At 38.7% G+C, this 12,940-nt stretch overlaps 1 protein-coding gene across 1 annotated transcript in view; it reads left to right on the plus strand.

Annotated features, from left to right (window-relative positions):
• Positions 1-9,177, plus strand: part of LOC308093868 (E3 ubiquitin-protein ligase MARCHF6-like) — a 33,546-nt gene extending 24,369 nt beyond the window's left edge. Inside the window, exons 21-26 of the mRNA XM_080440248.1 lie at positions 1,922-2,103; positions 2,611-2,745; positions 2,893-2,982; positions 4,205-4,337; positions 7,076-7,211; positions 8,055-9,177. Coding sequence (XP_080296374.1) covers positions 1,922-2,103; positions 2,611-2,745; positions 2,893-2,982; positions 4,205-4,337; positions 7,076-7,211; positions 8,055-8,139 — 761 coding nt within the window. The 3' untranslated portion in view covers positions 8,140-9,177. The remainder of the gene's footprint in view (positions 1-1,921; positions 2,104-2,610; positions 2,746-2,892; positions 2,983-4,204; positions 4,338-7,075; positions 7,212-8,054) is intronic.
• Positions 9,178-12,940: the final 3,763 nt, after the last annotated feature.

Below are 12,940 nucleotides of genomic sequence, written 5' to 3' on the forward strand. Positions count from 1 at the left end.
ACACACACACACACACACACACACACACAGTGGTGGAAAGTAACTAAGTACATGTACTTAAGTAAAAAAAATTGTTACTTTTGACTTTACTAGCGTATTTCCAAATTGCAATACTTTTACTTCTACTCCATTACATCTCAGAGGCAAATATTGTACTTTTACTCCACTACAATTATTTGAAAACTTTAGTTACTAGTTACTTTGCAGATATACATGACTATATTATAAAACATACATTAACCACTTCAGCCCTATTAATACATAGGCTATTTGAAAATAATCACAACGCGTCACAAGCTTGTAGATCTGCTATTTTCAAACATTTGTACTTTAACTTTTGGTACTTTAAGTATATTTTGTGGCCAATACTTTTATACTTTTACTCAAGTAACATTTTGAACACAGGTCTTTTACTTGTAATTCAGAGTAATTTTATATTGTGGTATTGCTACTTTTACTTAAGTAAAATATCTTCCACCACTGTACTTTTGCCCACCATTGCGCACTCACACACACGCACGCACGCACACGCATGCACGCGCACGCACGCACGCACGCACGCACACACACGCACACATGCACGCGCACGCACGCACGCACGCACGCACGCACGCACGCACACGCACACGTCTGATTAATAGCTCTGCGCTTTCTCCTCATCCTCCCTCCTCTCCCATCCATCTCCCCACACACTCACACACTCTGTGATTTCTGCACCTCCTTTCTTCTCCTCCATTCCATCCTCCTCTCATCTCATCTCCTTTCCCCAGCTCTCTCTCATCCTGCTCCTCCACATCTCTGCTCCTTTCTGTCTGTATTAGATCTGTGTGTGTGTGTTAAATGTTATTGATCACGTGGAGGAATTGGGTCATTGCAGCAGCAAAGGAATATTATATGATATGGTTAGAAAATGCATCACTTCATCTTCCAGTGAAGTGTGTGGAACATTGACTATATTCACATTATCATATTGTATCTATAGCGAGCTCATAAGCAAATCATTAGCTGCTGGCATGGTGTAGCTGTTCAGATAATGTACAGTAGTGTTGATTTTGACAGCATGTCATAGTCTTTTGAATCAAATTCCAGTTTAGTTTTAGTCATATTTTAGTCATCTGAAATGTTTTACTGTTAGTCTAGTTTTAGTCGACTAAATATCATAAGATTATAGTCGACTTAATCTACAGTTGATTTAGTCGACTAAAATATATTTTGGCGGTGCCTTGATGGCGTCGTGGTTGCATGCTGAAAATAGCAGATCTACAAGCTCACAACGCGTCGCAGCGCGACGCGTTGTGAGCTTGTAGATCTGCTACTTTCAGAGCGCAACACCCGAGCGCAACCAAACATAAAATGACTTGTCTTTTAGTTCTACTGGATCTCTTCTCCACTAGATCCCTCACTAACATTTTAGTCTAGTTTTTATTTTTTCTGACGAAATTGTCAATATATTTAGTCTCAGTTTTAGTCATCATAGCTTAGTTTTCGTCAGTGAAAAAAGGTAGTTTTAGTCGACGAAATCAACACTGATGTACAGACTCATTGGACACAAATACATGAACAGATCTTGTGTGTATGTACTGAACTATGTATACGCTATCTTTTAGGGTACTAGCCTTTATTCTACTGATTATTTTTTCCGTTTTTTGAATAATCAAGAAGTGTGTTTTCTTTTTCTTTTATCATTGAACATCAATTTAACCAATTATGCCCTATTATATACTTAAAAATAGTGAGAATAGCAGATCTACAAGAGCATGAGCCGTGGTAGATAGGCTATTTTAAAAAAAAAATCACCTGTAATGACATGCCCAACATAGAGATCGAAGATTACTAATCAATTATTGTATTAAATGATCCATTATCGATTAAATCCATTAGTTTGATCAACTTTCTATCTTCCTGTTCCCCTTCCTTCCAGTGTCTGCGGGTCGCTACCTGATGTCCTTCTGGATGGGCGGGGCCAAGGTCCACGAGCTGTACACGGCGGCCAGCGGCCTGTACGTGTGCTGGCTGTCTATACGGGGCATCACCGTGCTGCTGGCCTGGATGCCCCAGGGACCCAACATGATCTGGCTCAAAGTGCACGAGTGGACTCTCATGGTAACGTTACTGCTCACCACTGCAGCATTATGGACACACAACTACCTGGTTTTTAGATGAAAATTGTTGTGATAAATGTCAGTGTTGATTTTGACAGCAAAATTCCATGTAGTTTTAGTCATCTGAAATGTTTTAGTTTTAGTCTAGTTTTAGTTGACTATAAATATCATCAGATTATATTCGACTAAATCTACAGTTGATTTAGTCAACTAAAATGTATGTTGGCGTGTTGATGGCGTCGTAATGCCTGATTTTACACTTACACTACGCATGCTGAAAATAGCCGATCTACAAGCCCACAACACGTTGCAGGTTTTTCAAAGGGTTTCATGGGCCTGAGGGTTGATAAACCTGCTCCAACCTGTAAGTTAGAGCAGGTTTTCATGTGAAGACATGAAACCACAAATACTAGAATGACATGGGGTTTCTCCTATCATGCGCTATAAATAGTAGTATTAAGTTTTGTGTGTGTGTGTGTGTATGTGTGTGTGTGTGTGTGTGCTGTAGATCGTGAAGACCGTGGCGGTGGCAGTGCTGTTAGCTGGAGTTATTCCTCTTCTGCTGGGTCTGCTGTTTGAGCTGGTCATCGTGGCTCCTCTCAGAGTCCCTCTGGACCAGACGCCTCTCTTTTATCCCTGGCAGGTAAGGCTGTGTGCGACTTTATTTCTTTCCACACACACAGATTTTATCAGGCGGCAAAACACAACACTTTTTCCTTTTTAAAGGGAACATTTACAGGCTGACAGTCAAAGATAATAAAACCTTTGGTCTTTGATGGTGTTGTTTCAGGACTGGGCTCTGGGCGTACTCCATGCCAAAATCATTGCTGCCATCACTCTCATGGGGCCTCAGTGGTGGCTCAAAACAGTCATTGAGCAGGTAAGAGATTGAGCTGTCAAGAACTTCAAAATTTCCATCTGTCTCATTGTTAACCCATTAAGACCTGAAGCCGATTCTACATGTCTCCTAAATCCCAACAGTATTCTGAAAAACGTATGTTTCTATATCAGTGGTTCTCAAACTTTCTCATGTCAAGGACCCTCAAAATGATATGAATTTAACCGCGGACCCCCATCTCAAAATATTTTGTTCCAGGGACCCCCCAGAAGCAAAGATTTGAGTTAAAAATGTTCGCTTTAAAATAATATATATATTCAATTTGCACCCATTTTTTAGATTTTTCCAAAATAGCAGATCTACAAGCTCATAGTGCCGCGCTATGAGCTTGTATATCTGCTATTTTTGAATAGCCAAAGTGTAAAATAATGCTTTTTTTTAGCTCAAATAAAAAAAAAATTACACAGATGCGTTCCAGGTCTCAATGGGTTAACATATGCTGGAGTTTTGTTTATCCTTGAAGATCTGTCAGCCACGATAATAATATTTTAAAAGCAAGAATTGAGTGTTGAGTGTCAGAAGCATAATCCCATGTATTGGTTTCAAGCCTTCCTTTTTAGGATATTCTCAAAAACGTCTCAGTGTTTAATGTTTGTTAGTCATTCTAGTGCAAAGCTCATTAGTATTACACCGTGGACAATCAGATTAAATGTGCGTATTCTCTAAACCAGTGGTTCTCAAACCTTTTCATGTCAAGGACCCCCAAATTGACACTTATTAGCCCGCGGACCCCCATTTGAAAAGATATGCCAGGGACTTCATAAGAGAAGATTTTTACGGCTCTATAGCAGTGATTCTCAACCATTTTAATTTCAAGGACCCCCAGTTTGACATGCATTAGGGCTACGGACCCCCATTTAATGGCATTTATATCTCTGGGACCCCAATTCATATTGTCCAAATGGACCCTAACAGGTCCATTTGGTTACATTTGTACACTCTCAGAGTTACAGACCCATAAGGGTCCATTTGGTTCCTATCCATCATTTAGCTGGGGACCCCCTGGAACTCCCTCAAGGACCACTGGTGATCCCCGGACCACTGGTTGAGAACCACTGTTCTAGTGCAAAGCTCATTAGTATTACACCGTCCACAATCAGATTAAATGTGCGTATTCTCTAAATGAGTACCGTCTGTTTTCTGATGGTACAGAATCCAATTGGAATGTATTTGAAATGAGCCTGTTTTTTCTTTCCCCCTGTAGGTCTATGCCAACGGTATCCGTCACATTGACCTGCATTTCATTGTGCGGAGTCTGGCCGCGCCGGTCATCGGTGTCCTGCTGCTGTCCCTGTGTCTGCCCTACACCATCTCTATGGGGATAGTTCCTCTGCTGGGTGAGTAACTCTACACCTAACTCTACACCATCTCTATGGGGATTGGGGATAGTTCCACTGCTGGGTGAGACTGTGTTACATAACTCTAACTCTACACCTAACTCTACACCATCTCTATGGGAATAGTTCCTCTGCTGGGTGAGACCTACTGTACACTTAACTCTAACTCTACACCTAACTCTACACCATCTCTATGGGGATAGTTCCTCTGCTGGGTGAGAACTGTGTTCACTTATCTCTAACCCTCTACACCTAACCCTACACCATCTCTATGGGGATAGTTCCTCTGCTGGGTGAGACTTACTGTTCACTTAACTCTAACTCTACACCTAACCCTACACCATCTCTATGGGGATAGTTCCTCTGCTGGGTGAGACTTACTGTTCACTTAACTCTAACCCTACACCTAACCCTACACCATCTCTATGGGGATAGTTCCTCTGCTGGGTGAGACTTACTGTTCACTTAACTCTAACTCTACACCTAACCCTACACCATCTCTATGGGGATAGTTCCTCTGCTGGGTGAGACTTACTGTTCACTTAACTCTAACTCTACACCTAACCCTACGAACCATCTCTATGGGGATAGTTCCTCTGCTGGGTGAGACTTACTGTTCACTTAACTCTAACTCTACACCTAACCCTACACCATCTCTATGGGGATAGTTCCTCTGCTGGGTGAGACTTACTGTACACTTAACTCTAACTCTACACCATCTCTATGGGGATAGTTCCTCTGCTGGGTGAGACTTACTGTACACTTAACTCTAACCCTACACCATCTCTATGGGGATAGTTCCTCTGCTGGGTGAGACTTACTGTACACTTAACTCTAACTCTACACCTAACTCTACACCATCTCTATGGGGATAGTTCCTCTGCTGGGTGAGACTGTGTTCACTTAACTCTTTCTACCGTTTGACAGTGGTGGAAGAAGTGCTAAAAAAAATTATACCACAATGTAGATAGTAGTGTTGATTTCGTCGACTAAAACTATGCCGAAAAATGTTCGTCGACTATCTTTTTTCACTGACGAAAACAAAATGGAAACTAAATAAAAACTAAATAAAAACTAAGCTAAGATGACTAAAACTAAGACTAAATATATTGACAATTTCGTCAACAAATAAAAACTAGACTAAAATGTTAGTGAGGGACTAGTGGAGAAGAGATCCAGTAGAACTAAAAGACAAGTCATTTTATGCTTGGTGTTGCGCTCTGAAAATAGCAGATCTACAAGCTCACAACGCGTCGCAGCGTGTTGTGAGCTAGATGAGCATGCTGTATTTTCAGCATGCGACCAAGTGTAAAATCAGGCCATTACGACGCCATCAAGGCACCGCCAAAATACATTATAGTCGACTAAATCAACTGTAGATTTAGTCGACTATAAACTTATGATATTTAGTCAACTAAAACTAGACTAAAACTAAAACTTTTCAGATGACTAAAATATGAATTATTCAAAAGTAACTATGACTAAAACTAAATAAAAATTTGCTGTCAAAAGCAACACTGATAGATATACTCCGTTACAAGTAAAAGTCTCGTATTCAGAATTTGCTTTAGTAAAAGTACAAAAGTATTGGCATCAAAATATACTTAAAGTACCAAAAGTAAAAGTACTCATTATGCAGAATGTCCCATTTCAAGTTTTCAAAATGTATAAAAGTATTTTGTGTTGTTATATCACAACATGATCATAATCAAAGACAGACTTTAGGCTGTTTATTATAAGTTGATTTGATGTAACACTAAAGAAGTAGGTTTGAGACTTTTATCAAGTCTAGACATTCTAATCAGACGTTTTGTGGTTTTACAACAAGCCCCACTTGAGCTTTGGTCGTCGAGTGAACGAAAGATAAAGCACCTGAAGATGATAAGTCTGCAAGAACTCATTTTCTGACCCAAAACTGATGCAGCAGTTTTTTTCAGCACACAAATGAATATCTTAACCCTTTAAGACCGGGAACGCATCTGTGTCATTTTAGATTTCTTTGGCTATTCAAAAATAGCAGATATACAAGCTCATAGCGCGGCACTGTAGATCTGTAAATCGTGAAAATGTGTGCAAATCTTTGAATATGTATAATACACATTTCAACTCAAATCTTTGAATATGTATAATACACATTTCAACTCAAATCTTTGAATATATATAATACACATTTCAACTCAAATCTTTGCTTCTCGGGGTCCCTGGAACAAAATATTTTGAGATGGGGGGGCTCCGCAGTCAAATACATTGTGAGTCCTTGACATGAAAAAAGTTTGAGAACCACTGATATAGCAAAATAAGTTATATTTTTTTAACTGTTAGGATTTAGAAGACATTTGTAGAATCCCCAGCAGCAAAGATTTGAGTTACAAATGTTCGCTTTAAAAAATATGTATATTCAAAGACAAATTTTCTTGATTTTCCCCCCAAAAAAATCAGATATACCAGCTCATAGCGCGGCACTCTGTGCCGTGCTATTAGCTTGTATATCTGCAATTTTTTTAACAGCCAAAGAACTATAAAATGACACAAATGCGTATCCGGTCTTAATGGGTTGATACCTAAAGGAGAAATTCCCTTTTGTTTTCTGTTGAGTCCTTTTTGGCTTTTACAGCTGGTGCTTACATTTCATGAAATGACGTCAGTGTGAATGAAGCCTTCTTCTCTGTTTCTTTCTATTTTCATTTGATCTCCCCCATAAACCTCTTCCCCTACTGTGTGTGTGTGTGTGTGTGCAGGCGTGCAGACAGACATGCAGATTCTGGTTGAGAGGAGGATCTATCCGTTCCTGTTGATGGTGGCCATCCTGTTGGCCGTGCTGTACTTCCAGATACGTCAGTTCAAACGCCTGTACGAGCACATCAAGAACGACAAGTCAGTACAGTAATCACACACACACGCACGCAACCAACCAACCAACCAAACACAGTGGTTATAATCGTGATGGAATAGTAACACTAGATGAGCTTGAAGCTTGAATACAGTTCTGTGTAGAATAATGTCACCCTTGACAGTGAGAAGTAGCTTCATGGCTCATTCTCCTGCAAGGAATAAATCTAGGTATGAGTAGAGAGTTGTAGATTCAGGAGGAAGGGTTCAATCCCAATACGGGCATTTTCTGTCTCCCCTGTTAACTATTTGCCAGACCCAGGGCACGTCAGGCCTACATGAGGCTTTGTCGGTCCCTCTTTTGTCCATATATGGACAAAAACGGTTCGACGTTTTTGTCCATATATGGTGCTTACATGTCCCTCTTTTTGATTGGCCAAGCTTAGCGTGACGTATGCTTTTCACCTATATGTACTAGGAATCTATTCTGGGTCTGGCAGAACCAGGTCTCCTGGTCTTGTTATATTGGTGTTGGTTTTGTCCCTTATGGCATGCATAAATAAGTATTATGTATTTATTGCATATTATGTATTTATTTATTTGCATACGATGACGTCAGTTATGGATGCTAACCCTGTATTTAAAGAGTGACTAATCACCCTGAGTGTTAAGACCCTGTTTGAAGACCCAAGTGTCGAAACACGTCGGTCAGCTTTTGCCTTGCTCATCTGTTAAATAAATTATAAATGTTTGTGTGCCTCAGTATTTTGTCCCCTATAGTCTAGCCTCACCACAAGCAGAACTTTGTGTTCCTTTGGTTCAATCCCAATACATTTCCAGATTGCATCCCCAGTAATCAGATTACTCTCTCTCTCTTCACCATTCCAGGTACCTGGTGGGCCAGCGGCTGGTGAACTACGAACGCAAGGTTGCCAGGATCGCCAGCCCCGCCTCCTACAACACCTCCTCCTAGGGCCTCCTACAACACCTCCTCCTAGGACGGGTCTGGTCTGGTCTGGTACCTCTACCCCCACAGGAGCAGAAGACAAGGATCAGCTCCTCCTTACGTACCTCCTCCCCTTTTGGATGTGCAGGTAGAAAGATGCACTGAGGTGAGAGGGAGGAACCAGACGACGTTTTTTAAGAAAAACGCGGCAAAACAGGCGAATGACTGAAATACACTAAACACTGACAAGCTGCCAAACGTATTTGAAAGCAAGCAGAATATCTTGGAACTTCTTGAGCAAATTGTTGAACTTAACAGTACATGCCCCGAGAACGTGTTCATTTGACCCATTCAATCCGGGTAGCGCATCTGTGCCATTTTTAAGATTTCTTTGGCTATTCAAAAATAGCAGATCTACAAGCTTGTAGATCTGCTATTTTTTGAAAAATCACGATTTTTTTTTTGCAAATCTTTGAATATTAATATTTTTTTAAGCGAACGTTTGTAACTCAAATCTTTGCTTCTGGGGGGTTTCCCTGCAACAAAATATTTTTGCAAATGTTAAAAATATATATATTCAAAGACTTGCAGAGATTATCACAATGAAAACAAAAAATTGCAGATCTACAAGCTTATCATAGCTGGGCACCGAATATATCTGCTATTTTTGAATTGCCAAAGACATACAAAAAAATTACAGAGATGCGTGCGTTCCCGGTCTTAAATGGATTAACATATTCAGCCCCAACTGCCGTTATATATTGCGATGTGTATATATAATTCAGTATAAGGGAAGCGGTTGGAAGCTGGGGATAAGTCGGGCGAAACCTTTACCTCGTTGTTGTGCTTCCGCTTTGAGGATTTATTTGGGATCTTTTGTGTCCTTTTGAGCTCTCCTGACACTTAAAGTGACATTGATTAGAGCGCCGCCGCGCAGGAAGGAGGCGAGGAAAGGAACCCATGGATATTTTGCATTATAATGGCAACGCTTCAGTGGCCAGTTGCACCGCCTCACACTAAGTTCAAACTTAGCCTAGTTATAGCTTAAACACATTCAATCCGGGGACACATAGCAGATCTACAAGCTCATAGCGCGGCACCGAGTGCCGCGCTATGAGCTTGTAGATCTGCTATTTTTCGAAAAATCGTGAAAATGGGTGCAAATCTTTGAACACATATATATTTTTTTAAATATATATATATTTAAAGATTTGCACAAATTTTCACATAATAAAAAAAAGCAGATCTACAAGCTCATAGCGCGGCACTCGGTGCCGCGCTATGAGCTTGCAGATCTGCTGTTTTTGAATAGCCCAAATAAATCTAAAAATGACAGAGATGCTTTCCCGGCTAAATGGGTTAAATGGCTTTTTTAAAAGCCATAACTAGGCTAAATTTGAACTTAGTGTGAGGTGGTGGAACTGGCTCCCAGTTGTTTGTGGTCCCGTTCTGGCTTATTTCTCAAATGACTGCTGGGAGAAAAAAAAACGCAACCGTCAAAAAGCTGAAGAGGAACGTGTCGTGCAGAAGTGATTTGATTGTAGTTTTTTTTTTAAAGTTTTTATTTTATTTGCCGTGTTTTTATTTTCATTGACTGTTGGAGTGAAGCTGTTCTGTAGCCCGACAAAAGGCTGCGACTGAACGAAAGGATAAAGGAAGACACGTGTCATCTTTTAGACCATCTCAGCAGCACAGCCTCTTTTGCATCGTTTTTAGTTTTTTTAAATCTTGTAATTTCAAAGGAAGAGTTGGGAGCATTGTGTAATGTCCTTCAGCTCTTATGACATTTCACAAGAAGAGGAATCATCCTGCTTTCAGACAGACAGTGGAGGAAGGACTCCAGCAGTGGTGGAAAAAGTACTCACGTTTTTTTTACTTAAGTAAAAGTATCAATACTGCAATGTAGAAATACTCTGTTACGAGTAAACGTCTGGAATTCAAAATTTACTTTTAAGTATTGGCATCAAAATGTACTTAAAGTACCAAAAGTAAAAGTTCTCATTGTGCAGAATGTCCCCATTTCAAGTATTCAAATGTATAAAAATATTTTGAAACTAGCAGATCAACACGCTCACAATGCGTCGCATTGTGAGCGTGTTGATCGGCTATTTTCAAATGGCCGAAATGTATATAGGGCTGAAGCGGTTAATGTGTGTTTTGTAATAATAATCAAAATCTACAAAGTAACTAGTAACTAGCAACTAAACTAAAGTAAAAGTACAATATTTGGATCCGAGATGTAGTGGAGTAAAAGTATTGGAAATTGGAAATACTCAACACCTCAAAATTGTACTTAAGTACAGTACTTAAGTAAATGTACCTAGTTACTTTCCACCACTGGATTCAAGAGAAGCCACATCATGTCTCAAATGCAACTAACAGCGTTTACCACATGTGTAGGGCTGTCACCATTATGACATTTTACTTGCTGATTTAATTGTCGCTCAAATAATTGCGATTAACGATTTAATTGCCTTTGTCGTTAATTGGAACATTGGAACATTGTGGATAAAAGATAATTCTGTTTTTCTTTTAGGTTAATTAAACAAAAGGTGCACAGGGGCAGATATGACAAATACCGGTGAATAACTTGCATAATTTAATAAATGTATACCTAAAAAAAAAGACACAATTTGAATAGTGGCCGATCTACAAGCTCAAAACGTGTCACGAGCTTTTAGATCTGCTATTTCCCACTATTTTTGAGAATGATTGAAAAATATATATAACGTTTTTCAACATGGTAATTATTATGACGATTATGCAAAAAACAAATGTGATTATCTCAAATAATGTAATAATTGTGACAGGCCTCTATACACAACTAATGTGTGATCTCTAAATCACATAACACCTCATTATTCCTACAGTTTACTAATACAACTTACAGGTTTGCCAGCCATAGCAAGCAGTGATAATGGTAACTATGGTTACTATGCTTTTTTGGAAGAAACACAACACAGCGTTCCAAACCTTTCTGAATGTTCTAAAACGTGGCTTCGTTAATGGTCGATAGGATCAGCTTTTTAAGTCTAAATTTCATTTTGTTTTAATACTTAACGGCTGCTATTGGAAGTAGAGTTAATTCTCCCGAGTGATCTCATTCATAAAAATCCAGTTAGACTGATTTTGTTTTTATAATAAGAGATATTTTTTAGTTTTTCTGAAATGTGGTGTGTTATTTTAGGCGATTTTTTTGACGCGCAATTTTTCAATTTGTTGCACTTTATTAATGCAATTTTGCAATCATTTCAGAATCCATGATGGCAGCACGGTCAACATTTCAGGGTGTGTGTCGTTTTTCTGTTTTTTTTTTAATTATAAATGTCAGTATTTCACAGTGGATTTTGGTTTTATTTTGATTTTTTTTCCCCCAAGGAGGAACTGAGTTTGCATTTATTTTGACACTTTGTCTTTTGGTTTGAAAGAGTTTTGTAACTGTAAAAAAAAAAAAAACACATTTCAATGGGTGGTGAATCACTTTGTTTGACAGGTTTAATTCACAGTGGTGGAAAACAGTACTCAAATGTTTTACTTAAGTAAAGGTATCAATGCTGCAATATAGAAATACTCCGTTACAAGTAAAAGTCTGGAATTCGCAATTTACTTGAGTAAAAGTACAAAAGTATTGGCATCAAAATGTACTGAGAGTACCAAAAGAAAAAAGTAGTCATTATGCAGAATGTCCCATTTCAAGTTTTTGAAAATGCATAAAAACCATTTGAAAATAGCAGATCTGCAAGCTCACAATGCATCGCATCGCGACACATTGTGAGCTTGTACATCTGCTATTTCCAAATTGCCGAAATATATATAGATCTCAAGCGGTTAATGTATGTTTAATGATAAAAATCTAAAAAGTAACTAGTAACGAAAGTTTTCAAATAATTGTAGTGGAGTAAAAGTACAATATTTGCCTCTGATACGTAGTGGAGTAGAAGTCAAAGTACTGAAAATTGGAAATACTCCACTAAAGTAAAAAATACCTCAAACTTTTACTTAAGTACAGTACTTGAGTAAATGTACTTAGTTACTTTACACCTCTGTTAATTCATCAGTTGGTCGTTAAAATACATTTCTATGGATGTTGAACCACAACATGTCTGACATGTTTAACACATCGGTCGGGTGTTAATTGGAAGGAGAGTTAACTTGTGTTGTTGTTAAGGCCATTATTTACATATTTAAACTGTGAAATGCTGATGTTCTATAAGTGAACCTTTTAGTATCCTCATGTACAGCGCTGGTCATACATTTTAGACTTGTTATTACAGTTTATATAGGCAAATGATCTATTTTTATATTTGCACATGAAAAAGACAGTGTCAGGTATCAAAAGGTCCACCTGTTGTTGGTTTAGCAGCATTCAATTCATAATAAATGTTTGTAACACATTGTTTGAGAGTTCAGCTGTCATTCATGTCTGCCCAGTACTTTAGCTAGCAGTGGGGCCCCAAGGCAGTGGTTCTCACATTTCAAGGACCCCCAAAATGATATATATTTGGCCGCGGACCCCCATATGAAAATGTTTTGTGCCAGAGCGCCCCAGAAGCAAAGATTTTTGTTAAAATGAACGCTTAAAAATAATTATATTCAATTTGCACAAATGTTCACGATTTTTCAAAATCGTGAACATTTGTATACTTTATTTTATACTTTGGCTATTCAAAAATAGCAGATCTGCAAGCTCATAGCGTGTCACTTTGTGCCGCGCTATGAGCTTGCAGATCTGCTATTCTTGAATAGCCAAAGTATAAAATCTGGATAAATGGGTTAAAATGATTGTGACGCTTTATTAACTCATTTTGCTGCTCAAACTTTTTCATGT

This window comes from Gymnoscopelus braueri, assembly GCF_963280865.1.
Source record: "Gymnoscopelus braueri genome assembly, chromosome: 10".
In the NCBI taxonomy this organism is placed as follows: Eukaryota; Metazoa; Chordata; class Actinopteri; order Myctophiformes; family Myctophidae; genus Gymnoscopelus; species Gymnoscopelus braueri.